Source organism: Prionailurus viverrinus, chromosome D1, assembly GCF_022837055.1.
Source record: "Prionailurus viverrinus isolate Anna chromosome D1, UM_Priviv_1.0, whole genome shotgun sequence".
Classification (NCBI taxonomy): domain Eukaryota; kingdom Metazoa; phylum Chordata; class Mammalia; order Carnivora; family Felidae; genus Prionailurus; species Prionailurus viverrinus.
Genome location: NC_062570.1, coordinates 108,361,006 through 108,387,874, shown reverse-complemented (window position 1 = coordinate 108,387,874; position 26,869 = coordinate 108,361,006). Strand labels below are relative to the sequence as shown.

Below are 26,869 nucleotides of genomic sequence, written 5' to 3'. Positions count from 1 at the left end.
GGGAGCCCTGGAAGACAGTGCCCCTAAGAGGCCTTTCGGGGCCACTGGCCTCTCCACCACCTCTGCCTGGCTCCCCGCTAAGGGAACCACCAGAGAGCACTGGTGGCCCACCCTTCCATGGGGCACCCATAGCACCTGGTGCCACAGAAAGATGTGCTGGAGGGAAGGAGGGAGGGAGGGCGGGAGGAGGGAGAGGAAGCCTCCCCCGTCCTCCTCCTCAGCTCTCCCCCCCAAGCCCTGACAAAGAGGGATCAGTGGAGTAAAATCAAACCAGCTTTAATACCAATATAGTCTCTCTTTTAAATACCATGTTCCCCAGGACAGGGGGCAGGGGCAGGCTCTTGGCAAGAAGAATGGAAAAGAAACATGGAACAAAATGGAATGGATCGCCCGGGCCTGCTCCCACCCTGCCCGGGGCCCTTGTCACAGGGCCCGGGTTGCCCACGGGGGGAGGGGAGGGGACAGCAGCTTCCTCTGGTCCAGTTATCGCAGGGGCCTGGGGTGGGCTCCCCTCCCCTCCACAGCCCCGAAACTCTTCTCAGAATTATTTCTGCCCTTCAGACCAGCAGAGCCCGGGCCTCTCGGATCCGGGAGGCGCCACTGCCTAGAGGGGAATGCCGCTAAGGCCTGGGGGCAGGACGGCGGAATGCCACCGGCCAGACCTGACCCTCTCAGTAACTGCTCTGATGGCCCGTGAGGATGTAGAGGTTGCTGTGAGCCCCTGGGTTGTCCGTGGGAATGCTCTCAAGGATGATATCTCTGGAGGGGAGACAGAACCGGAGGTGAGCAAGGCAGGGGCCTGAGGCCTGTGCGCATGTCCATACGGCCTCAGGGGCCTCTAAAGGGGAGGCGCCCTGTCCTACCTGTGGGCCCCGAGCACTCGAAAGATCCTTGTCTCGTCTGTGATCTCCTGAGTCACCTGGGAAGGAAAGGGACTCTGAGGCCACCCCAGCAGGTCTTCTCCTAAGAGGTGGGGACAGATAGGTCAGGGGAGGCCAGGTTCCCGGGTTCCGCTCACCTCGTTGGTGTCCAGGCTTCGGCCTTGCATACCGTGGCTCCAGAAGGCCAGCACGCTGTCCTGCAGACACACTAGGAGGAATACAGCTGCCATGAGCCCTGCACCTGCCCTGAGGACACTGGGGCTCCCCCAGCCACGCCCTGGCCCCACACTTGGGCCACAGAGGTCCTCACAGACCGTGGTGGCCCTTGAGAGGGGCTGCGGCACCTGCCTCCTCGTCCCACCCCCAGCCCCAGGCCCCTGGGCCACACTACCTGCTCCAGGCGGGGGATATCCCCCCCCCCCCCGTCATCATCTGTCACTCACCCACAGTCTCAATGGGGAAGTCAAAGGTCAGCACAGGCGCCAGCGTGGCTGTGGGCTCACCCAGCAGGTTCACAATCCTCACGCAGCCTGCGCAGGGAGAGGGCTGGTGGTGGGTGGGGACCAGGTGGTTCCCTTTGGGGGGGCAGACCCCCACTCACAAGGCTTCCCTCGCCTCCCCTAATCCCCTCCACTGCCCCCAACCCTGACCTCAGGGGCACTCACGGTCAAAGCAGACTAGGACTGTGTCCCTGTCCACCTGGATCACCTGCTGGGCTGTGCCCGGGAGCCCCTCTGCAGGCAGACAAGGGAGACACGGCCTGGCTGAGCCACCAGCCCCGCTCTGGCCCCAAGAGGAAGACGTGGCGGACAGCTAGAGCCAGCTGTCCCCACAACCACATTTCAACCCCCCAGCAGCCCCACTGGGTTCCCCCACTGGGTTCCCGCACAGCACGGCTGGGGAACTGAGGCTCAGAGTAGCAAAGTGGCCCGCCTGCAGGCGCACAGAGGCAGGGGTGAGTCCCAGGGAGCCGGGGCGGGGAGGAGGGCAGGGTGTCCGGAGTCAGGAGAAGCACGCCGTGTGACTCCATCACTGTGGGACCACAAATCTCGGAGCCTCAGTTCCCTCATGTGTAACACAGGCATGACGATGCCTACCTCGCGGGCCGTCATGAGGCCTAAGAATGACACAGCTCGTGTCTGAGGCCCCTGCAGAGGTGGGTTCTCTTAGCTGCTGAGCCCTTTGGTCTAATGAAATCTTTTACGGAAGCCCAGCTGAAGGGAGGCTGGTCCCCGTAGAGCCATACGCTGCAGGGAACACGCAATCTCTCTCTCTCGCCAACTGTCTAGCTCTCTGTCCCCCCCACACACACACGCACACACACACACACACACACACACACACAGGGCCCTCCGGCTCACCAGGTGATATGAGGACATCAGGCGTCAGACCGGCCTCCAGGGGCAGGACGTGGAACAGAACTCGGCAGCCGGGCCCCTCGGGGCCCTCAGCCCCCACACACACCTGCGGCAGCTCCTTCCCGTCCAGCACCAGTGGCTCCAGCATCCCCGCCGGGCTGGGCAAGGGGCTGGAGAAGTTCTGGGGGCGGCAGGGGTGCTCAGGTCTCCACGTCTCGCCCCAGGCCCACCACCCCCACCCTGGGGGGGGGGCCCGCGGCCTCACCCACCCGGCCCACACCTTCAGCAGCAGGAACTTCTGCAGCGGCTCGTACCACTGCAGCAGGAGCAGGCTGGCAGGCAGGGCGGCCAGCAGGAAGGTGCTGCCCGTGTAGGGGTTCCGCACTGTGAGAGAGGCGGGCAGTGGGTCCCGGGCTGTGCCCGGGACCCCAGCCCTCCCTGGCCCCACCTGGCCCAGCTCTTACCCACACGACACTGCAGGCAGCCTTTGGTGTCTGGGATCTTGGTGGACAGGGCAAAGCGCCTGCAGGGGTGACAAGCAGGACATGTGTCATGGGTGCCATCCGTGGCCGAGGCCCCACGGAGCCCTAAGAAACGGGGACTATCGCTTTCTTGGCCCTGGAGGTGAGAAACCGAAGCTCAGAGAGACAGAGCAATGTGCCTGGGTAACACAGCGGTGGAGGGCACAGGAGCAGAAGCCGGTCCCGTGGGTCTAGCACCCACCTCCACAGCCTGCAGTGTCTCTGTTCAGTCCACGGGTTTGGATCACAGAAGTACCTTTAACTGTGCAACTCTGGGCAAGTCACTTAACCTCCCCCCTGCCTCAACTTCCACATCCGTAGAATGGTGGCGGGGGGGGGGGCGGGTAACAGTGGCACCGACCTCAGAGGGTCACAGTAAGGATTAAATGAGTTAATACAGGGGCACCTGGATGGCTCAGTCGGTTGAGCGTCCGACTCTTGATTTTGGCTCCTAGGGTTGTGGGATCGAGCCCCGCGTCAGGCTCCACGCTGAGCATAGAGCCTGCTTTTAATTCTCTCTCCCTCCCTCCCTCCCTCTCTCTCTCTCTCTCTCTCCCCCTCTGCTCCTCTCCCTCCATCACACTCTCCCTCTGATTTAAAAAACAAAAACAAAGAACAAGCGAATACAGGAGAAGGGTTTACCGCAGAGCCTGGCACTCAGAATACTCTCACAAAGGGCTTTCATTCTGAATTCTTACTTTCCCTCCTATTTCCAGTCATTGCAAATCCTTTTCAGGTGAAAGCAAGGTATACGGGAAGAAACGGATGAAGAAACGGATGGAGAGCGTGGAGGGGCGGGGAGCTGCTGGAGACTCCAGCCCCGCTAGGCTGCCAGAGCGCCCGGCGGTCCCCACTACACAAGTCGTGTGTCACAGAAAGGCAGGGAGGCCCGAGGAGATTAAGACTTGCAAGAAAACCGCAAACAAACGGCCGGGCGTGCCCTCCCTGCCCTGCCCTGCCCTCCCCTTGGCTGCCTCAGCTGAAGCTACACCAACAGGGACCAGCAGGGGGGGGGGGGGGCCTGCCTTGGAGGCAGGGGAGAGGTGGAGTCTTTGCTCTGCCTACCTGCCTACCGGCTGTCCCCCAAGCCCTCAGGGGACCTTCTGAGCCTGTTTCTTCCTCTGGGGGACAGGGCTACATGTCCGCAGCCCTGCCACCTTCTCCCAGCGGCCCGTCTGGGCCCTCTGCCAGCAGGGGGACCCCGCCGAGGCGGCCGGTGCCCGTCTCTCCCCGTCCCTCTGTCCTCACTCTTCCCCAACCGGCCTTTGGGTGGGACAGAGGCGGATATTTTTGTATTTGTTTTTTTCTGCAGACGACTCTGGCGCTCTGCTCTTTACGCTCGAAGCGGACACTGCGATTCTGTGGTTTCCCAGACACACACCCAAAGCTGCCAGGGACTCGCTGGTGTGCTGACAGGCCTGTTTCCTGCAGGTCCCGGGACAAAGCAGAGGTTTGCTGGGGGACTGAGCTCAGGAAGCCCTAGGGCCACAGGGCTCCAGATGCCGTACGAGTGAGCTTGCTCCAGGAAGGGCCGGCGCCCCGGGCTTCCCAGCTGGGCGTAGCCACTGGCCTGTCCCTACCGGCTCCCGCCACCCACCTGGGCAGGGGGACGTCTAAGCCCACAGCCCAGACCCCTCCTCGAATTCAGTCTCACCTAGCCCACGGCCAACGAAGGCCCCGCTTACGCACCTTAAACGCCACGTGACAACACGGAGTCCTGCTCCAGCCACGCCTGATGACGGCTCTATCCTTCCCGTCACCCAGGCCAACAACCCTGGACTCCTCCCTGACTCCTCTTTCTCTCCCATCCAGCAACTGTCGGGAAATCCTGCTGATTCAACTTCCAAAATGAAATCCGAATCTAGCCGCTTTTCAGCTCCTTCCCTTCTCCCCTGGCCACCGCTGCCACTGTCACCTCTCACCTGATGATCACAATAACCTCCGGGCAGGCTTCCCCGCTTTCCCCTCACCCCTTCAATCTATCCTCAACACAGCGGCTAGAGGGATCGCCTGCAAACCTCAGTCCGTGTGACTCTTCTGCAGTGGCGCTCAGGCTGCTCTGAGTCAAAACCAAAAGCCTCACCGTGGCTGCCGGGCCCTCCCAGATCATCCTCCCCACGCTCCATCCATCTGGCTCCACCAGTCTCCTTGCCTTCCTCAAACAGGCCAGGCCTGTTCCTGCCCCAGGGCCTTTGCACTGCCCCCACCCCCACCCTGAGATGCTTTCCCCAGAGGTAACAACAAGGCTTGCTCTGAGCCTCTACTCACACGGCCTTCCTGACCACCCTGTTTAAAACCCCAATCCAGGCCCCACCCCTCCTGGCCCTCCTTATCCCTGCTCTTCTGCATGTACCACCTTCCCCTCTGTGCATCACCCCAGAGCACCTTTCTTACGTCGGTCGTTTGCTGTCGGTCTCCCGTGACGAGAAAGTCTGGGGAAGAGGAGAGAACCCTAGTTCACAGAGTCCCCCAGGCACATACTAGGTACTCAGCAGATACTCGCTGAATGACTAAAAAGGGACTCTGTCTCAGACGTCCCCCTGGACACCTCATTAAACACACGACATCATCCGCTCCCCTGAGGTCTCCCGGTCCCTCCTTCTCCCTCCTGCTCACTCTAGTCAGGCCCCAGATCCCGTCAGCCCCACTTTCTGAAGAGGGTTCAAGTCTGTCCGCCCTGCAGCCTAAGCCCCACTGCCTCAGGCCACTGCGCAGCCCTCCTCTCCAAGTGCCCTCTCGCCGGCCGCCCCCTCCAATCCATTGTTGCCGCCGTCGGCACAGCCGGCAGATGGCTCTAGCCTTCATCGGTCTGATGGGCCCCTCTATCTTGACCCCTAGGACTAGAAGACAGCACATGACCCCGGCCTGGCCCCTCCACCCACCCCCCACCCCAAGCTCCTCATCCCACGGCCACAGCCACAGGCTCATAAGTGGGCGTGAACCTAAGCTAGACCAAAGAGAACTGGTCCCCGGACTTTGTGGGAATTACTTGGAAGCAGGGATTCTAGCACCGTAGGGCTGTTAGCTAATGCAACGCTGGCCTGGAACCGTAGGCATCCATCAGAGGAGAGGAAAGCCTACCTGAGAACGAAGGTGACAGAGGACAGCAGAGCCAAGAGACGCGGGCAGATTTCTGGCGAGGCCATGTAAGCCTGGATCCAGCTGGACCTGAAGCTAACCCTTCTCCTGAACTTTCAGTCACGTGAACCACTAACCGCCCTTCCGTGCTTAAGTCAGGAGTTGCCTTGCCCGCTACGGAAAGAGTCCTGATCGCCATACAGAGGGATCCTTCTAAAATGCTCGCGGTGCCGCGGCCAGTTGAACCAAACCCAGATCCTGGGCCTGGCCTCGAAGGCAGGGCTCTGCCAGCCACGCAGCTTCCTCTCGGGCTGCTCCCCCAGGTCACCCACGTGCATTGGCACGTTCTCTCCCGCCCCTGAAGGCGGTTCTCTAATTTATCTGCCTGGAAACCCGCTGGGCACTTTCCGACTGCAGGCCCTCGTGTGGCTGGCCCCTCAGAGGCCCCTGCGCCCCTCCTGGCTCTCCCTCTGGGTCACTGAGGGGGGCCAGGGGCTGACTGTCAAAGATGCATTTGGTTTGTTGTCTCCAAGCCCTGCCTACGACCAGGCACACAGCAAGTGCGCCCCACCCTAACAACCACAGCTGCCACACTGTGGTCCCCTTGCTTTCCAACGGGCCTGAGGGCAAGGAGAGGGGGCGCCGACGCTGATGGACGAGGAAACTGGGCTCAGAGAGGCAAAGTGACACGCCTGAGGTCACCAGTCCCGTGCAGGGCCCTATTCGACCCTGGCTCTGCCCCTCTGCCTCCCCCCGCTGCCCACCCCACTGCACCCCCCGGGTCCCCGACCTGGGGATGATGCGCTGCGTGAGGCGGTTGGTGGGGATGGAGAGGGGAACCTGTTGCTGTAGTCGTCGCTGCTCAAACAGGCCCGGGAGGTCATGCGCCCAGATGTGCGTGGATTTCCCTGCCGGGGAGGGACAGAGGGGCTCAGAGCGTGTTGGCGGGCAGGGTGCAGGCCCCGCCCCCGCCCGCCCCACCCCGCCCCGTACCTGAGAGTGACAGCAGCACGTTGTTCACGCAGTAGAGCCAGGTGCAGCGGTGTGAGATCAGCTAGGGGCCGCAGAGCGGACAGACGGACAGACGGACGGGGAGTCAGCCCCCCAAGCCCCCCAAAAGCCCTCTCCCCTCCAAAGCCAGCCGGGCCTCACCTTCTCCAGTGTATCCTCATGCAGTTCATGCAGGTTGAGGGTGTAGATGCCTTCCTCGGCCCCCACCACCAGAAACTGGTCTGCGGGTTTGGGTACAGGGTCTGAGGTCAGTCACGCCCCCTGGTCCAAGCTGCGGGTTCCCAGGCTCCTGCTTCCTCCCTGCCCCAGCCTACCGCGGGTGACAGGGTGAATCCAGGTGACAGCAGCGTGGATCCGCAGGGGGCAGCCATTGAAGACCTTGGAGAAGCAGGCGCCCATCTGGGGAGAAGGCAGGAGGCTGGTGAAGAAGATGGGGGGAGAGGGGGCAGCAGGCCGGGGGGCTTCAGGGTGGCAGGGCCGCGGGACCGACACTTACATGCACCTTGGGGGTGGGGGGGAGCCCGTGGCAGGATGATCTCTGGAAGGGAGGGAAGAAGTCAGGGCCGAGGCGACAGCCCCAGCCTCCCAGCCTCCCAGCCCGTCTGGAGCACCCCCTCACCTCAGGATCGTCCCTGTGCTTCATGGTGGCCCAGGCAGTGGGGAGCAGTGGGGGGCTGTTAGGGCCTGGGAGAGGTGGGGGTGGGGTTCCTGCAGGCACAGAAGGGCTGTGAATTCCAGCTCTAGCCCCGCCCTGAGCCTATCTCCTGGTCCCCCAAGCTTGGACTCACCCAGGGGGCTGGACAGAGGGTCTTCAGCTGGAGGCTCAGCAGGGGGTGGCCCCAAGAAGGGAGCCCGCTTGATGGTTCCCATGGCATCGTCTGGGGAGTCCAGCTCCTGGCAGGAGAGTCAGGGGACCGAGCCTGGCTGCTAGGGGGTCACCGGTAACCCATCCCCCCTGCCCCCTCTCCGGCCCTCCCCCACTCCATACCTGGAGTTCTGAGGCTGGCCGGATGGTCAGGCTCCTGTCGGGGACGAACCAGAGGGACATAAGGTGGGAGATGTGACCAGGCCCCGGGTCCAGCTGCCCCCCACCCTTTCGGGCCCAGCCCCTCACCTTTCCTCCAGGGCCTCCTCGACTGACTGTAGCAGGCTCCTGGGCAGGAGGGGATGAGGTCAGAGGCCAGCCTTTTCTGCTGCCCCTCCCCCTTCCCTGTAGCCTCCCTCTCCCTCACTCACCCACTCAGCTCCTCCTTTCCCAGCAGCGTCCACTCCTCCTCCCACTGCGGGGAAACCGAGTCAGAAAGACCAAAAGAGAGTCAGAGACAAGAGAAGCAACGTGGGTGGGTGATGGAGAGACTGTGGGAAGGACAGGACGCACAGACAGAAAATGACACGGAAACAGGCAAGAGAATTGTGAGCGAGGGGGACAGCGAGAGGCAGAGAAACTACGCAAGAGGAGGACTGACAGCCAGAGAAGGGGACGGAGAGGCGCAAGGGCAAGAGGTAGGGTCGGACGACCAGGCTCGGATGCAGATGCGGCAGAGAGCTAAAGGAGAGGCTCAGGGTCTGTGACAGGCCCGCGTGTTAGAAAGGCATGGTCCCTGTGCCCGGGAAGAAGTCCCCCCCCCCCCCCTGCACCGCCTTCGCTGTCCTGGGTGGGACAAGCCTGCTTGCACAGGGCTTTCCACGGCCAGAGAACCAGGCTGCTGCTGCTTCAGGAATCTGAGACGCCCCCCCCTGCACCCCTGCCATGCCCCCCCCCCCCCCTGCAACAGACCCTCACCGGCTCATTCAGTGGGTCCGTTTCCTTCCTGCGCGGGGCACCAAATTTCACCTGGTGAACTGGGGGGCCCAGGGTACCCGAGTTAGGAAGGTGGGCTCCCGACTGACCCCGACACTCACACCAAATGCCCGCACACAGCCCCCCACCCCACCAAATCCACAGACACAGTCCTCCCGGCAGACTCACACTGGATCTCTGAGGGGGTCCTCTCGGCCGGGCCGTGCTGACCCCGGGAGTGGATGGTGTCTGGAAACACGTCATAAGCCTAAGAGAGAACACAAACAGCCGACACACACACACAGCACTCGCCTCGCACCAAGTGCTCTCTGCACACAGATGGGTTTTGTTTTCACAACCCCCTGAGACGATCCCAAGATTAAACGGCACCCTCGTTTTCAAAGATGAGAAAACCGACACAGACAGGCAAGTGGCTGGCCAAAGATCACACAGGTCAGGTCAGCCTGAACCAAGGGCAGGGAATTTATCAGGTGGGAGGTATGGGGGGGGGCGGTGGGGGCAAGATGGGCCCAGGGAAGACTTCTAATGGGCCGGCTTGCCTGGAGGAAAGTTCTCGGTGCTGGCAACATTTAAGTTAAAGGGCCCTGACTCATACCGCCTCCGCACTTCTTACCGCCAGGCCAGGACCCATTCCCCAGCTCTGCTCACTCACCTCGAGATCACAGTCCTCAGGGGAAGGGGTTCCGAGGTGAGGGTCATTGGCTTTGTCCAGCAGCTGTGTGAGCAGAGCCCGAGGGAGCTGCTGGGTTGTGAATGGGTGCTGGAAGATTGAGGGGGGCACAGGTTGGTTTCTGACCTCCAGGGCCCTGCTTTCAAGCATCCAGGCTCCTGCCCTGCCCCTGCCTCCCACCTGCAGAAGCTTCTCTGCCGTTGGCCTCTTCTTGGGGTTCTTGGTCAAGGCTAGCTTGAGGAAGTGGTGGAAATTCTGGGTCCTAGTGGGCACAAGAGCCCCCCCGCCCCCAGACCCAGGTTAGCCCTCACGTGCAGCATCCTGCCAGCTGCCCCCTGCCACCGCTCCAGAGGAGGGAGTCTGCTCTAGGAAGGAGCCGGCCTGAGGCCAAGGGCGGCTGGCCTAAGCAATGCTGCGTCGTGACACGGCAGCCCCCCCATCATTAACCGTCTGCCCTTCCTCCCGACCCAGAGGCAGGGCTCAAGCCCCTCCCGCAGATGGTCCACAAAGGCTGAGAGGGCAGGGCTCCGCAGGCTGTACCCTGGGAGTTGGCAGAAGGCTCTCCGCCCCCATGGAGACTGCTGGAAAGGATGCCCCAGCAGGGGGTGTGGGCCCTCACCAGCGAGTCTTGTCTCGCAGCCTGGGCGGCTGGAAGCTACTCTTCGACATGAGCATCAGGGCCCTGTGGAGAGCACGAGGTCAGGGGACGAGGTCAGCAGGGCCCTCGAGGTCAGGCGAGGGGCAAGTAAGTGTTCAGCGGACCTCATGGGGTGCAGATGGAAAAGAGGGGGCTGCAGCTCGCCCAGCTCGATGGCGGTGATGCCCAGGGCCCAGACGTCACATAGCTCGTTGTAGCCTCCTTTGCGTTCCACGGCGGCCACCTCCGGGGCCATCCTAGAGGCAGGGTCACAGATGGGATGGCCAGGTGCCCCACCTGTGGCACCCGCCTCCCCCCCCGCCCCAGCCCAAGGCACAGCCTCACCAGTAAGGAGTCCCAATGAAAGATCTCCTCTTAGCCACAGATGCCGTCAGCTCGCCTGCCACCCCAAAGTCGGCTGCGGGGAGAGAGAGCTACTCCCATCCGCCCACTGACTACCACTCCCCACCCACCTCCAGGGCTTAGGCTCAGAATGCACCTGAAGGGTTCAGAGAGCAGGTGGCTCAGGTTCAGCCACAACTGCCACAGGTCCCAGGCAAGGCCAGGTCCCCCTCCGGGAGGGGTCAACCACTTTCTATCCCTGACCAAGTGCGCGGTCCCAGGTTAGAATCCATAAAGACCCCACCACATCCAACTTCTGGCAGGGAAGGAGGGCTCGTCTACTGTCTCAACGGGGAAACCGAGGGTTAAGTGGTAAAGTGACTTGCTCAAGGACACCCAGCACCTGAACGCAGACTCTAAGCCTCCACGAGCTCCCACAGAACCCTCACCCTGATTGTTTCCCCGGGGTACTGACCCAGCTTGACATCTCCCTGGAGGGTGAGGAGAAGATTGGCTCCCTGTGGGAATGGAGGAGAGAGAATCCCGTCTGGTGCCCCCAAGAGCCTCCTCCTGCCTCCCACGATGCCCTGGGCCAGACCCCTACCTTGATGTCTCTGTGGATCTTCCCCTGAGAATGCAAGTGGTGTAGCCCCTGGGGACAAAAAGGAGCTCCTGAGAGCAGCCACCCAGCACTATCCCACCTCTCCTGAACCCCCCCTCAGGACTGGGGCCCCCCACCCAGGCAGCTTCCTCCTCCCCTCTCCCCAAACAGGAAGTGGCTGAGCCAAGAGGGAAATGTGCTGCTTCCGGCAACAGGGCTGGGGCCCCTTTCCCCCCAGGACCCACAGCCCCTCGGGCCAGCCCTGCCTGAAGTACTCCACCCACCCCCCGCACTCCCCCCCCCCCCAACACACACACAGGGCAGCCAGTCTCCCTGCCCGTAACTCCTGGGGACTAGGAACGTGAACAGCCTTATGGGCCCAGCTACCTTCAGTGCCTCCCGGCAGACATAGGCAATCTGTCGTTCCTCCAGGGGCCCGGTGGCTGAAATGGAAGGGGTGAAGGCTGGCATGGAGGTCTGGAGGAGAAGCTGACCTTGCCAGGCCACCCTGTGTGGGGGAAGCAGCAGGCACTGCTGGGTGAAAGAGGTGTTGTCCTTCCTTATCCCCTCCCTGTACAGTCTGGGATTCAGAGCCCAGAAAAGGACACCATTTCTGTCAAGGTCACACAGCCAGTTAGGAGTGGAGAAGGGCCTAGCTCCAGGACCCCAGCTCTCCTCTCCTGCCCCATGTTGGGGAAGAGGGAGTTGGGGAAAGGCTTGTGGCCCTCTGGGGCCTGGAGTCCTGGCCCTCACCGTGGTATATCTCCTGCAGGGACCCCCCTCCGCAGAACTCCATGCAGATCCACAAGCGGTCATTCCTGTGAGGGCACAGAACCTGGGTGGGCACGTGGCAGGGCCACATGGGGGCTGCCTGAGGGTAGGCAAGGGGATAAAACAGCCTCACCTGAGGTAGCTGCCAATGTAGGCCACCACATTGGGGTGACGGCACTCACGCAGGATGGTGATTTCCTGCTGGAGGGAGCTGGTGTCGTCCCCTGGGGAGCACAGGGCATCATGGGGGGAGGGCGCATGGGGGTTGCTCTAACTCAGTGCCCTCATCTGCAAAATGGGCATATCCGGGCCAGACAGATCCCAAGTGGCAGCACCTCCTGGGGGCTGTCTCTCAGGGGGTCAACTCTCAGCGCCACCAGGCGCTATGCCCTCCCACCAGCGCAGAGGCCCTGCCTCCAGGCCCTCACCTGGGTCTACCTTGACTATCTTGACCGCGGCCAGTTCGGACGTGACCGTGTCTCGGGCCTGCAGGGGCGGAGGAGGTGAAGCGGGATGAGGAGGGGGCGGGGCTGGGGGCTGGATCCCGCGGTAGTGCGCAGAGCCTGCACCCTCCTCGCCGCTCTCCCGCCCGTCCGGTTGCCCGGCGCACCTTGTAGACGTCGCCATAGGTCCCGGCCCCCACGCGTTGCAGCAGCTCGAAGCGGTCCCGCGGATCCTGCAGCGACACGTCCCGCAGCAGCGCCATTGCCCGGCGCCGGGCGGGCCGGCGGGCGGGCGGTCGTGAGCTGCGGAGCCGCGGAGCCGGCGCGGGGCGGCGCGGGGCGGGGTGGGGCGGGGCAGCACCGCCGGGCGGGCGCGGGTGGCTCCGAGGCCGAGGAGGCGGGGCCGGGGCCCGGGGCGGGGCCAGAGGGGGATGCCCCGCCGCCCCACCGGGAGGCGGCGCCCGCGGGACAGGCACTCCGAGGCGAGGGGAAGCCCCGAGGAGGCCGGGCGGAGCCGACCGGGGCCGAGGGATCAGGCCAGCGGCATCTCCCCCCTTCCCCCCTCCCCCCCCGCCCGGTTCCCCTGCTCCCTACAGGTGGGGAGCCCGAAGGCCAGAAGGCAGTGGGGAGAGGGGGCACTCTTCTCATCCCACCCGCGCCGCCCGCAAGTCCCCAGATGAAACACGGACGTGTACTTTTTCTTTTTTTTTTTACAAAATGTATTCATCTTCCTTGAAACTGAAAAATAAATCTATGTACAAAACAGGAAGAGATCAGGCTCCCCTCACCCACTCGCAAACCCCCGCAGATTTCCTCCAGAGTCCCTTGAGACGGGCTGGACCTCGGGGAGGTTCCCAGAGGGTCGGAAAGAGGTCTGCTCTGATCTGCGGCCAGTTTGGTCAGGAAGGGGGCGGGGCTCAGGATTCACAGGCCGGAGACTGCGTTTCGTGTCCCAGACTCGCAGGATAGAGGGGAAGAAGCTAGAATTTCCAAACTCTGAAAGTTGAAGTTCTTTTGAGTGTGTGTGTTGGGGGGGGGGGGGGGGGGGCGTTGGGTTCCCAAGGGATGGAATCCTGAAGCGCGGAAATGTACTACTAGAGGCTGAGCCGAGTCCCAGGTTCCCGGGTTGGAGGCGGGTCCTGTGCTTCTTGGGTGTAGGGCTGGGAGCAATCGGGAGCAACCCTGGTCTGGCCTAAGGTTAGAGCCTCGGTTCTGAGGTGGGGTCTGTTTCCAGTGCTTGGACCTTTAAGGATTAATGATGGAGCTCAAAGTGAGGTTCCCATTGGCCGTCTGGGATTCTGGGGGATGGGATCTATATTCCAATGGCGGGCAGAGCCCTGGAGTAGTCTGTACTCCGAGAACTTGCAGCCTGGGTTCCGGGTGGGGGTGGGGCTCGGAGGACCGGCTTAGGCCACCTCGGGGCCCCCCCCCCTCGGCCCCTCCCCCTCCCCCGCGGAGGCAGGGCTCACAGGGCGGGGAGGGGGGTGCCTGGGGTGGGGCCTCCCTCCGGGACTGAGCGCCCTCTTCCCCCCACCACAAGGGTTGACAGGGAGTCTGGGGTGGCTCAGAGGCCTTTGCGCTGGCGCTTGAGGAAGGAAAGAGTGTAGTCGCTAGGTGTAGACACCTTCTGCTTCTTCATCTGCACTTGCGACTGCGCGGTGAGCTGCAGCTTGATGGCGCTCGAGTTGATCTTGGTGGCCACCAGCAGCTCCTTCATGCCCTTCATCTTCTCGCTCTGGAAAGTGAGCACCGGCCCCTCCGGTGGTGGTGACGCTGCGGGCGCAGGGGCTGGAGCCGCGCTGCCTCCTTCTGGGCCGCGGGCAGTGCCTGGGACTGTCCCTGGGGGTTTCCGCGGGGGTCCTGACGTGGCACCCTGGCCGGAGCCCGGGCCCTTGTCCAGCGCCGGTTTCTTAGGCGGCGGCGGCTCCTCTGGCTTGGACTCACGCCGCGGGCCTCGCCGCCGTCCTTCCCGGGCTTCCTCGCCCCACAGCTCTTCCGCCTCGGCCGCCTCGGCCTCTCGGCTCACTATGCGCACCTTCTGCCGCACCTGGGCAGGGAGGAAACGCGGAGGGGAGGTTGCAGGCCAGTGGCCGGAACCCCAGGCCCAGCCTCGGCCATTGCGTCACCGGGCCTCAGTCTCATCTGCACCCAAAGGGGACAAGCAAACCCTCTTCGGGACCTCAAAGGTTCGGACTCGGCAGCTGCCGTCCCCCCCTGACCTCTCCCAGCATCCCTGTGCAGCTCCCCCTCACCTGCCCCTCAAATCGGCCTAGGGACTGCACGAGGAAGGTGGCCCAGCCCACGTGCAGCACGGGCGTGGGGCTGCCCTCTTCCCATTTGCAGATGCCATCATAGAATCGCAGCAGGTGGGCGAAGCACTCTGGATCCTGGAGGGCTGAACTCTGGCTCTGGGCACCCTGGGCACGGGGAAAGGAGGGCACAGGTCAGACCCACTTCATCACCCCTTATCACAGGGCATGGTCGGGGCCCCCTGCTTGGGCAAAGAGCCCTGGCTTCAAACGAGGAGAGCACAGGGGAAAAGAACTCTTAGAATCTCTTTCCTTTTATAAAGCCAGTCCCTTAGCCAGGGTGTGGGGGGAGGAACATCCCTTCCCTATATCCCACCCCCTCAATTGAATGAGGGGCACTGGCCATGACAGAGATGGGCTTCCACCCCATTTACCTGAAGCCACAGGGGTAGAAACCCCTAAAATGCCCCCAGTTCCCTCACACCCGGGCCCAGGACCTCAGCTACTGCAGAAGAGAATGTAGCTCCCCGTGCTGGGCCACCTTCCCCTCGCGGGCCCGTCCCATGCAGCAGTCCCCGGGTCCTGTGATGTGACGGGCAGCCCTGCTCAGGTGGCCAAGGGAACACAGGCCAGAGCTCTTAGCTCTTCACCTGGGTCTGCTCCCCTGGCCGCTCCTCGCCGGCCTCCAGCAGGCTAGCCGCCTCCTTCAGCAGGTTGGGGATGACATCATTAGCTACTTCAAAGAACTCCTTGTAGATCTCCTCGTCCTCGCGGCAGTAGTTGTAGCTGCGAGAGCAGGAGGGCACGGTGGGGTCTTGGTCATGGCAGGGACCCCCCGGGGACCTGGTGAGTGGTTGGGGTCTTTACTCGGAAATGGTGGTATCTGTGTCAGCCCAGAGCAAGAGGAAGGAGGGGGGTCACGGGCTGGGGGGAAAGGTGTGAGGTGCTCATCAGAGGTCCCAGCCTCCTGGGTGATGGTGGCCTTGGCTGCCTGGGGACCGGATGGAAAGCGGATAGGGCTTGGGACCCAGGCCTCACTCCTGAATGAGGCGGGTTGGAAATGAGGTAGAAGGGGACGAGAGGCCGGGCTGAGGCCCTGTCGGGGGATCCTCACTCCTGGATGACCGTGGCCGTGTCAGCCCAGGCCTGCAGGGCTTCGCGCACGTTGCGGTTGCGACAGTGGTAGCCAGCCAGGTACATGTAGGGGTAGATGTGCTCATCCCGGTAGTAGGTCTTGGCCGAGGCAATGCCCTGGGGACAGAGCAGAAGGATCTCAGAGAGGCAGCCCCAGTTGCCCTGGATGGCACGGATCCTTTTGGGTCACACCCGGAAGGAACAATAGGAAGATCCCAGAGAGTTCCACCTCTGACCTCCCTTCCACCACCTTCTCTCCTCTCTACCAGATACTCCTCCCTAGAGTCTGCAGGACTGCCTGCTGAGGCCTGGGTCACACTGTGGTGGGCAGGGACGCTTACAGAACTGGGCCTAGGAAAAGGGAGGGGCCCGCCCTCCAAGCCCCGGGCACATCCATTTTCCCAGGCTTCCCACACACTCCTACACAAACACCAAAGCCTTCTAAGCCCGGCCCAACGTCCGTCCTGTGCCCCGCCCCCACAGAATTAACACCCCCTCCTCAGTGCTGCCACCACATGTGACCTCTGCTACGCTCTAGGACAATGAGAGGCAGCAGAAAAAGCAGGGCTTAAGGAAGAAACTCAGGCCCTATCACCCCCAGGCCGGGAACCCAGAACACCCGTCGGAGAGCCCCGACTGCACCGAATATGCACGTAATAAACACAAAATGGGGAACGGGTGGGTGACAGCCCCCAGTACACACAAAGTTCTTCTCTCCTCACCCACCACCTCCCGGTCCCCAGGGAGAAGGGGACCCCAGCCACTGCTGGGCTTCCCTTCTGTACCCTCCTGAGACGTCCCCACCTTGTGGTAGAGGGTGAGTGGGTCTGGTCGGCCAGGGGTGGGTTCCAGTTCCTCCAGATCTGCCAGGTTCCCCAGTGCCATGGGGTACCTGGGAAAGGGTCATGAGTCCAGGCTGCCTCCCAGCCCCCTGAGGCCCAGCCTGGCCACCTTCCCCTACTGACCTTTCCAGATGTCCCAGGTCATAGAGCAGCCAGAGCAGCTTCTAAGGGCCGAAGAGGAGAGGTGTGAGCTCGGGGGGCGGGGTGAGGAGGGCCTCAGTCTACCAGGCAGATGTGACTTCCAGCAGGGACCTCCCACCGGGTGGGAGCCAGCCCCTTCTTGGAGTCGAAGCCCTTTCGTGTCTCCGTTCCACTCTCCCAAGAGCCCCGGGGAAGGCCAGGCCCGGAATTACTAACCCGTGTTACCAAAGGGGAAGCCGGAGCTGGGGAAGGGGAGGGAAGGTGCCCCTGCCCAAGGCCCCACGGGCAGCCCTCACCTGCTGCAGCTGCAGCAGCTCCAGGGAGTCGGTGTGCAGGTCAATGGAAGGGTTGATGGCACACACCATAAACGCCACCTCCATCTTGCGGTCACAGCGCATGTACGATCCTTTCAGGTACAGCCAGCTCTTGGGAGAGGACAAGACCAGATGTCTCGTGATGGCTCACCGGTGCCTACTCCCGGGACCGACAGCCAGAGATGGGGCGCTCCCCTTCGTGGCATACACAGGTGGTGACAGGGAGAGGGGAGCACGGCCCGAGAAAGCAGAGCCTCTTGGGGGGCTTGGGCGAGGAGAGCGTGAAGGGGAGGGGGTGGGGACAGTACCCGCTCGGCCACACCCGCGTTGACCGTCTGGCCCCTGCGATCCTCGTTGCCCTTGCCATGCCAAGTGACCTCAGCTGTCTGTTCTCCGTTGGGCCCAAACACTACCCAGGCGTGGTCCTCAGACAGGGCGAGGTGGACATCCCGGAGACCCAGAGCCTGGCAGGCCCCCACCACAGCAAAGGCCACACCAGAACTGTCCAGTTTAGTGCCTGTGGAAGGGGAAGTAATGAAAGAGGGTCCTCTGAGCTCTGCCCCGGTGGGGGGGGGGGGGAGGGGGAGGCGGGGGGGAAGGGGCCACGCGGTGATGCACGCGCACGCTCCCTCACCTCCAAGCCTCTGCACAAATCTTAGATGCTTCTGCCCATCAATTCTCAATCCCTTTCCTCCTATGTGTTTGAAGCCTTCCCCTAGCCCCCCCTTCCATCCCCCAGTAAGAGAGCTTCTTGGCTTTCACATAGCTCCACCCAGCCTTTGAGCTGGTTCCTTCTCCTTCTCTGCACCTGTTATGATAATTCAGGGATTTCCTTGTTTTATCGTGCCTATTGGGTTAAAACAGGGACAGCAAAAACAAGACCCTCTGGCCAATGTTCTTTCTTCACACTCCCATTGGTAGATATTCCTAATTTCTCTCTGTATTCTTCCTGCTTGGCTCAAAAGCAGCCACCGATCCCTTCTCAACACGGCACTCCAGGACCTGACTGCCAGTCAACTGGGCCTGGAGCAAAGACGAGAGTTCTTTGCGAGCCCTGAGGGTTAAGCTTCTTGAGGTGAAGGCCCTCCCTCATCTGTTCGCTTTCACTTAAGCGTCTCAGATGGAACCAGATGTAGGCTCCTCACTCTCCAAATCCGCTGCCGCCCTTTGCGCCTCACGCTGAGCCGAGGGACTCCTGCAGCTGCTCAATGGCAGGGGTGGGGGTGCTGAGGAGGCCGAGGGTGGATTAATGCCTTGAGAGCAAGCGACTGGGGTCCAGTCCCAGCCCTGCCATTCTGTGGCACGCCATTTCCCTGGTCTGGGCTTTAGTTTCCCTAGCTGCACACAGGGTCGTAATAACACCTGCCCCACCTCCCAAGGCTTACAGGTCTTAAAGGGCTCTGCAAACCATACAGGGCCGTGAAGAGGTGGGCTAAGGTTCCCAGGTGAGACCGGATTCTGGCCCTTTGCCACCTGTCGGGCTCCAACCTGTGATGAAGCTGAAGAGGGACTGGATGTGGGCCCGATCCTTGAAGTAGGAGCGGCTGAGGCTGTTCCAGATGACATCGGAGACCTTCTTCACCAGTTCTCGGCTGGAGACACCCCCCTCTCGCGGGTAGAGAGACAGGTCGACGGCGCCACGGATCTGGGCGGTGAAGCGGGCATACAGCGCGGCGATGATGGACAGGTCGGCCACGGGGAAGTAGGTAAGGCCGCCAGGAGGGTCGGGCGCGGGGCTGGGCTGGAAGGTGAGCTCGGGCACATTGGTGGGGATGACGCGGTTGACAGCTAGGAAATGCTCCACGAAGCCCAGTACCAAGGATAGGAGCACCAGGTCCGGTTCCTCTCGGCCCAGCTCGGCAGCGAACAGGCGCACCACGTCGTCGATGGAGCGCAGCGGGAACAGCGTCTTCTGGGCGGCCTTCAGCCCCATGGCGGCGGGCCTCGGCCTGCGGGAGAGAAGAAGGAGGGAGGGTCGGGCGGGCACGACCGGGGAGCCCCCTCCCAGGCTCGGCCAAGGTTCCACACCCCCATCTCCTACACTCTCTTACTTCCCCGCCCCCCTGACCCTCCGCTCATTTGTTTCCCCCTCTTCCGTCGGAGACCCCCTCAGCTGAGGCTGTAAGGGCCTCCTCGTCCCCCACAACCCCAGGAGCCGCGGCCCCGATGGGTGTGCGCCCCTAAAACCCCGCTGAGCACCCTCCACGGCCGCCCCGCCCCCTCCCTACGACCGTACCCCCGGGCACCCAGAGTCCGTCCGGAAGGCGCCCCTAGCCCAAGCCCCCCAAATGCCAAGAAGAGTCCTGGCCTGGGTCCCCCGCGCCCACCTCCGCGCTTACATCCCACACAAGGCACCACGGCGCCCGCCGCCTGGAGCCTGCTGGGAAATGGAGTTCCGCCCCTTGAGCCGCACGGCCTGCCGGGAAGTGGAGTCCCGGGCCCTCTCCCGGCCCTGCCGCGTCTTGAAATGGTGGCCGGGCCGGGCAGTCCGCAGTGGTTTATGGGAGTGGTAGTCCCGCCGCTCCGAGCTCCCCGGAGGTAGGTGAAGAGTGGAGCCTGCGCCACCCCCCTGAGATCCTCAGGGATTGGTCACTCCATTTCACGCCCTCCAGGTGGGCCGTGGAACCGCGGTGCATTCTGGGAGATGTAGTCCGGGGCGTGACCAGGCATTCCGCAGGCGGTCGCTGCGCTTAGGTTGTCACGTGTCGTCGAGATGCGAGGAAAACCGGTACTTTGAAACACTGACACGGAGTCCTGTGTGTCGAGCCACTTTAGTTGAATTTTTACCAGTATCCATCAACACGAAAATGTGTGTCCTCAATGTCTAGCCATTCTTCCCTAGCTCTGCTCTTTGTTTTTTATTTTTTAAATGTTTATTTATCTTTGAGAGGGAGAGACGGACAGAGCACGAGTGGGGGAGAAGCAGAGACAGAGGGAGACACACAACATGAAGCAGGCTCCAGGCCCCGAACTGTCAGCACAGAGCCTGATGCGGGACTCGAACCCACGAACCGTGAGATCATGACCTGAGCTGAAGTCGGATACTTAGCCGACTGAGCCACCCAGTTCTGCTCTTGAGAAACTGTAACACATCGGCAAAGAGGAACATCTAAAGCACCATTATCGTTATTTGTCATAGGGCAAAAGAAGAGTGAGGTTGGTGGATGCATCCCAAAATAGATCTTCAGAGCAGATTGTTGAGGGAAAATACTACAGAACAATAGGGATGATAACATAGTATTTGTATTAAGAACATTTTAAAACTTCAAAACAATACTAAGTAATTTCTCCAGAGTCATCTGTGAATCTTTCTTATTCATTCAGCAAACAGATTTTTGGTGCCTTATTCATTCAGCAAACAGATTTTTGGTGCCTGGGGGCCAGGCACTCAGTCCTAGGCACCGGGTATGTAGCAGTGAGTAAAACAGATCAAATTCCTGCCCGACTTCACCTCTGTGGGTATTTCCCCCCCAAATCCATAAGCTTAGCCTAATCGGGAGAAAACATCTGGCAAACCCAGACTGAGGGACAGTCTACAAAATACCTGATCAGTACTCTTCAAAAGTGTCAAAGTCATCAGGGCACCTGGGTGGCTCAGTCGGTTGAGCTTCCCACTTCGGCTCGGGTCATGATCTCACGGTCTGTGAGTTCGAGCCCCGTGTCGGGCTCTGTGCTGACACCTTGGAGCCTGCTTGGGAGTCTCTCTTCCCTCCCTTGTTCTCTGCCCCTCCCCTACTCTCTCTCTCAAAATAAATAAACATTAAAACACACACACACACACACACACACAAAACGGGGCACCTGGGAACCCTACTGGTGAAATTTTAAATAAAGCCTATAGCTTCCTTCATGGTTTTTATCAGTTAGGTTTGATCGATGCGTCTGGATTGTGGCAGATGTTAACATTAGGCGGAGCTGGGCCAAGAGTGGCTGGGGATGACGTCACCACTGACTGAGTTCTGGGATACTTCGTCATACGGAGATTAGGAGACCGGGAGGAACCAGCAGAGGAGATTGGCCAGACAGGTAGGAAGCGAACCAGACCAGCAGCTGTGCAGAAGACCGTGCACCGAGGCAGAGGTAGGGACTGACAGTGTTAGACGCCGATCGTAGGTCAGCAAGCTGAGCCCGCCAAGACTGACTGGATGTGACTCAGGGCAAACTCCTGAAGGCCACACGAAGAGCAGTTTGGGGAGCAAAAGCCTGAAGTTACTGGGCTTAAGAAAAACGAGAGGAAAGGAATTGGAGACGGTGCCAATCCTCAACTCTTTCAGGGAGCTTTGTGGCAAAGACAGGAGAAAAACAAGATGGCAGCCGGGGGGGGGTAGGGAAGGGGGTCAAAGGAGGGTGTTGTGTCGTCGTTGTCGTTGTCGTTGTCGTTGTCGTTGTCATACGTAACCAGTATTTTTTTTTTTTTAATAACTTATTGTCAAGTTAGCTAACATCCAGGGTGGGCAGTGTAGTCTTGGCTTTGGGAGTAGATTCCCATGATTCATCACTTATGGACAACACCCAGCGCTCATCCCCGCAAGTGCCCTCCTCAGTGCCCATCACCGTTTTCCCCACCCTCCCACCCCCATCAACCCTCAGTGTGTTCTCTCTTTCTGTTAAAATATTTTTTTTAAGTTTATTTGTTTTGAGAGAGACAGAGACAGCGTGAGGGGGGGAGGGGCAGAGAGAGAGGGAGAGAGAGAGAATCCTAAGCAGGCCCAGCACAGGGCCTGATGCGGGGCTCAAACCCGCAAGACCGTGAGATCATGACCTGAGCCGAAACCAAGAGTCGGATGCTTAACTGACTGAGCCACCCAGGTGTCCCTGTTCTCTGTCTTTAAGAGCCTTTTATGGTTTACCTCCCTCCCTGTTCGTAACTTATTTTTCCTTCCCTTCCCCTATGGTCTTCTGTTAAGTTTCTCAAACTCCACATATGAGTGAAAACATATGTTATCTGTTTTTTCTGACTGACTTTCTTCACTCAGCATGATACCCTCCAGTTTCATCACGTTGTCGCAAATGGAAAGATTTCATCATTTTTCATCACCGAGTAGTATTCTGCTATATATATATGCCACATCTTTACCGATTCTACAGTTGATGGACATTTGGGCTCTTTCCATAAGTTGGCTATTGTTGAAAGCGCTGCTATAAACATTGGGGTACGTGTGCCCCTACAAATCGGCACTCCTGTATCCTCTGGATAAATTCCTAGGAGTGCAATTGCCGAGTCATAGGGTAGTTCTATTTTTAATTTTTTGAGGGACCGCCACACTGTTTTCCAGAGCGGCCACACCAGTTTGCATTCCCACCGACAGTGCAAGAGGGTTCCCGTTTCTCCGCATCCTCGCCAGCGTCTGTTGTTTCCTAAGTGGTTCATTTTAGCCACTCTGACCCGCGTGAGGTGGTATCTCAATGTGGTTTTGATTTGTCTTTCCCTGATGAGGAGTGACGTTGAGCATCTTTTCATGTGTCAGTTGGCCATCCGGATGTCTTCTTTGGAAAAGTGTCCATTCATGTCTTCTGCCCCTTTCTTCACTGGATTATTTGGTTTTCGGGGGTGGAGTTTGGTAAGTTCAAAGGGGAACTCACCTCTAATTTACAAAAAAAAAAAAAAAGTATTGTAATTAAAATTGATTTAAAATAGCATCCGCTATGTAATATTCTTTTTTAAAATATTCTTTATTTTTGAGAGAGAGCGTGAATTGGTGGGGGAGGGCAGAGACCAAGGGGGACAGAGGCTCCAAAGCGGGCTCTGCACTGACAGCAGTGAGCCCGACGTGGGGCTCGAACTCAGGAACCATAGTCGGACACTCAACTGACCGAGCCTCCCAGGTGCCCCATCTAGGTAATATTCTTGACAAAAAAGTTAAATATGAATTTCAGGGGGAACCATCAGACAAATGGAAATCACAGGCCGTCGTACAAAATAACTGGCCTGGACCCTTAAGAGAATGTTAATATCAGGGAGGCAACAAAAACAAGGCGGCCAGTTGCTCCTCGTGAAAGGAAATTGAGCCTGGACCACCAAATGCAACATGTGATCCAGAATTAAATCCTCGATTTTTTGAAAAGTCCATAAAGAACATTTATGCCACGGTTGTACCGTGAACCGAGCGCCTTAAACAACAGAAATGTCTTGTCTGTCCATCTGGAGTTCGCACGGCTGAGGTCAAGGTATGGGCAGGGCTGGTTCCCTCTGAGGCTGTGAGGAGAATCCGGTCCAGACCTCTCCCCGGCTGCTGGGGGTATGCTGGCAATCTTTGGGGGTCCTCGGCTTGTGGAAACATCACCCTGATCTCTGCCTGCATCATCACGTGGTCCTCTCCCTGTGTGTGTGTCTGTGCCCAAGTTTCCCCTTTTTTAATTAGAAAAGTTTGTATTTTAAATAAACTCTGGGGGCGCCTGGGTGGCGCAGTCGGTTAAGCGTCCGACTTCAGCCAGGTCACGATCTCGCGGTCCGTGAGTTCGAGCCCCGCGTCAGGCTCTGGGCTGACGGCTCAGAGCCTGGAGCCTGCTTCCGATTCTGTGTCTCCCTCTCTCTCTGCCCCTCCCCCGTTCATGCTCTGTCTCTCTCTGTCCCAAAAATAAATAAACGTTGAAAAAAGAAATTTAAATAAACTCCGTGTTCAACGTTGGGCTCAAATTCACGACCCCAAGATCAAGAGTTGTATACTCTAGGGGCACCTGGGTGGCTTAGTCAGTTAAGCGTCCAGCTTTGGCTCAGGTCATGATCTCACAGTCCGTGAGTTTGAGCCCCACGTCAGGCTCTGTGCTGACAGCTCGGAGCCTGGAGCCTGCTTCGGATTCTGTCTCCCTCTCTCTCTCTGTTCCTCCCCTCTCTCACACTGTCATTCTCTCTCTGTCTCTGTCTCTCTCTCAAAAGTAAAGATTAAAAAAAAAAAAAAAAGATTTGCATACTTTACTGCCTGAGCCAGCTAGGCAGCCCCAGCTTCCCCCCTTTTATTATTCAAAAAATGTGTTTTTTTTAACGTTTATTTTATTTTTGAGACAGAGAGAGACAGAGCATGAACGGGGGAGGGGCAGAGAGAGAGGGAGACACAGAATCGGAAGCAGGCTCCAGGCTCTGAGCCATCAGCCCAGAGCCCGACGCAGGGCTCGAACTCACAGACGGTGAGATCATGACCTGAGCTGAAGTCGGACGCCCAACCGACCGAGCCACCCAGGCGCCCCCCAAAAATATGTTTTTTAAATGTTTTTTCATTTTTTGAGAGAAAGAGAGAGAGTGCGAGCGGGGGAGGAGCAGAGAGAGAGAGAGGGAGACACAGAATCCAAAGCCAGGCTCTAGGCTCTGAGCTGTCAGCACAGAGCCTGATGTGGGGCTCGAACTCACGAGCTGTGAGATCATGACTTGGGCCAAAGTCAGACGCCCAACCGACCAAGCCACGCAGGCGCCCCTAAGCTCCCCTCTTTTTAAAGGATACCAGTCATGTCGGATCAGTGCCCACCTTGATGAACTATTTTAACTCATTACATCTTCAATGACTGTATTTCAATGACTGACCTTTCATACATGAAGGTCATGTATGGAGGTATTTGGGGTTAGGACTTCAACATATGAATTTGGGGGGATCACAGTATATCCCATAACAGATTGTCATTAGATGGCATTGTTGTATCAATATGAAAACTCTCGAGATGATAACAGTGGCTTCTGGTGGTTCTTTATTTAAAAAAATTTTTTTTTCAACGTTTATTTATTTATTTGGGACAGAGAGAGACAGAGCATGAACGGGGGAGGGGCAGAGAGAGAGGGAGACACAGAATCGGAAACAGGCTCCAGGCTCTGAGCCATCAGCCCAGAGCCTGACGCGGGGCTTGAACTCACAGACTGTGAGATCGTGACCTGAGCCGAAGTCGGACACTCAACTGCCTGAGCCACCCAGGTGCCCCAAGGGGCTCATATTCTTTTGATCTTCTTGTAGGTTTGAAATTTGTCAACATAAAACATGGGGAGAAAATTAATGTTTACTATTTATTTTTTGTTTATGATTATTTTAATTTTATTTTAGAGAGAGGGAGAGAGAGAGCGTGAGCAGGGGAAAGGGGCAGAGGGAGAGATACAGAGAATCTCAAGCAGGCTCCAATGCTCGGTGCAGAGCCCGACGCGGGGCTCCATCCCACGACCCTGGGATCATGAGCTGAGCCAAAATTGAGACGCTCAACTGACTGAGCCCATTTTTTTTTTTTTAAGATTTTCTTTTTAAGTAACCTCTATGCCCACGTGGGTCTCAAACTCCCAACCCCGAGATCAAGAGTCACATGCTCTACCTCCTGAGCCAGTCAGGCACCCTGGGAGAAAGTTAATTTTTCACAAATGTGACAATCTTTTGGCTAAATCATTGCTGAGTGTCTGGGAGGCCATCATTTCCCCAATTTGGAGAAGACGGCTGGGAGCCTTAGTTTGCAAGGGCCCTCAGCGTCCCTACCCTGGGCCCTCTCTTTGGGGTTCTGCATCGCAACAGGCAGAAGCAAACATTTCCTGAGGGGGCTGAAGGCATTTTACACTCATCGCGCCAGAATCTTGCCTGGACCTCCCATGAAGTGGGCTTTATGAGCCCCACTTACAGATGGGAATACTGAAGCTGAGGGAGGTCAGGGAACTTGTCCATGAATGCACAGCTAGACTAGAACTCGGGCTGACTCTCAAGGCTGGAATTCCCTGTCTCCAACTAGATGTGAGGCTGGGTTCCCTTCTTGGGCCTTTCCCCAGTTTAGGGTTGGCCATGAGTCTCAGGGCAAAGCCAACAGTTGCCCAGGCCTGCCCTGATCCCAGGGCCCAGGCCATACCTCCCTTCCTCATCCGGCTCAGCCTCAAGGCCTGGCTCCTGCTCAGCGAGGGACACTTGAGCTGAAGACCAAATGCGGCACCTCCCAGGCCCCCTCTTGCCTCCCAAGCCTCCCAGCCTGGGTGGGGCAACAGGGTGCTGGATACCCTTAGTGTGCCCTCCAGATCTCCTTCCACCCCGCTCTGTGCCCCCAAGGTTGCCCTCCACTGGCTGCAGTGACTGGGCTCTAGGGTCCTCTGGTTGCTGCTGGTGTTTGGATGAAGGGAGGCAGGAGACTGAGGGAGGGAGCAGAGCGAGGTCCGAGGAGTTTATTCCCTGGGCTTGCTGCCTTTCTGCTCAACCATAGCCGAGTTCTACTGAGGGCCACAGCTCCTGTCAGGTGACACCACTGCCCCTTCCTGCCAGGTGGCCCGGTGGTGGTAACAGCTTCCCACTGCTGCTAGGGCTCGGGGGCCCTGCCACTCCTCGGTGGTTTCCATTATCATGGCCACACTTTTGTAAGCTGTCCCTTTGCTACTAAACTCTGTTTGCATGTGTCATAGGATTCCTGAAAATCTGGGGAAGACAACTCAGTCTTTGACCGCCCCCGACATCCCCATGGCTCCCTCCGTCTCTGATTCCCCCCATTTTCTGCACCCCAGCAGAACAGATCCAGGCATGGAGGCCAGCAGCTTAAAAAGTTGTCTTTATTGGTTTCGTACTGACTCACAGAGCATTAGGGTCAATCCCTCCCGGGAATATGGCGTTTGAGGAGATAAATATTTATTTTGCCCCCCACTTGTCAGCAGAGGGACGTTTAATAAAAATAGTAATATAATAACAATATAGTGACTGTGATCAATAATAAAATGCCCCCTATGATCCCCTAATACACAGGTGGCGGAGGCTTTGGGAAAAAGGACCACCCCCCTTTCCGGGAAGGGCCAGAGTGTGCCTGGAGACCCTCCAGTGGCCCCCATCAGGTGCCATCGCCCACCAAGTAGCCTTTATAAATACCCTCCCTGTCCTGTCCCTGTCTAGGAATGATCTCCCCGCCCACCCCACCCCCCCACCCCCAACCCCGGGCGGATTAGATGCAATGTCATTTGGCTCACAGGGCCCCTCTCTGTTCCCAACCCCACCGAGCTCCTCCCCAGAGAGAAAGGCCCCTCAGTCTATCAGTAGTGTTCTTCTCCCAGCTCCCATCCGCTCTCTGCTCCTCTTCACTGCTCCTCCCCTCCCTGCTCCTCCCCTTCCTCCTCTTCCCCCTCCCTCTCCTCCTCCTCCTCCTGCCA

At 59.2% G+C, this 26,869-nt stretch overlaps 2 protein-coding genes across 4 annotated transcripts; both read right to left on the bottom strand.

Moving 5' to 3' along the window:
• Positions 1 to 260: 260 nt before the first annotated feature.
• Positions 261 to 12,455, bottom strand: MAP4K2 (mitogen-activated protein kinase kinase kinase kinase 2). Of its 2 annotated transcripts, XM_047879239.1 has the most exons (32): positions 12,282 to 12,455; positions 12,100 to 12,157; positions 11,805 to 11,895; positions 11,654 to 11,718; positions 11,288 to 11,343; positions 10,904 to 10,951; positions 10,775 to 10,817; positions 10,303 to 10,375; positions 10,083 to 10,214; positions 9,940 to 10,002; positions 9,501 to 9,582; positions 9,303 to 9,410; positions 8,819 to 8,897; positions 8,633 to 8,691; positions 8,086 to 8,129; positions 7,964 to 8,002; positions 7,838 to 7,871; positions 7,638 to 7,743; positions 7,469 to 7,557; positions 7,346 to 7,387; positions 7,164 to 7,248; positions 6,991 to 7,070; positions 6,832 to 6,892; positions 6,629 to 6,746; positions 2,704 to 2,762; positions 2,520 to 2,623; positions 2,243 to 2,420; positions 1,547 to 1,615; positions 1,325 to 1,411; positions 1,019 to 1,089; positions 864 to 919; positions 261 to 759 (listed from the first exon to the last, which is right to left on the bottom strand). In XM_047879239.1, the coding sequence occupies exons 1-32, from the start codon at positions 12,375 to 12,377 to the stop codon at positions 672 to 674; spliced, it is 2,463 nt and encodes an 820-aa protein (XP_047735195.1). In that variant the 5' UTR covers positions 12,378 to 12,455; the 3' UTR covers positions 261 to 671. The 2 variants fall into 2 exon arrangements, 1 of the variants encoding a protein (XP_047735195.1); XR_007156521.1 differs by lacking the exons at positions 261 to 759; positions 864 to 919; positions 1,019 to 1,089 and having other exon boundaries at positions 1,342 to 1,411; positions 2,509 to 2,623.
• A 341-nt stretch (positions 12,456 to 12,796) lies between these two features.
• MEN1 (menin 1) lies at positions 12,797 to 19,269 on the bottom strand. 2 transcript variants are annotated; one of them, XM_047824304.1, is made up of 10 exons: positions 19,134 to 19,267; positions 18,283 to 18,743; positions 17,103 to 17,311; positions 16,777 to 16,905; positions 16,463 to 16,503; positions 16,302 to 16,389; positions 15,478 to 15,614; positions 15,014 to 15,149; positions 14,367 to 14,531; positions 12,797 to 14,161 (listed from the first exon to the last, which is right to left on the bottom strand). In XM_047824304.1, coding segments are annotated over exons 1-10 (1,851 nt in total). In that variant the 5' UTR covers positions 19,136 to 19,267; the 3' UTR covers positions 12,797 to 13,678. The 2 variants fall into 2 exon arrangements, with proteins under 2 accessions (XP_047680260.1, XP_047680261.1); XM_047824305.1 differs by having other exon boundaries at positions 12,798 to 14,161; positions 19,122 to 19,269.
• Between the last annotated feature and the right edge of the window lie 7,600 nt (positions 19,270 to 26,869).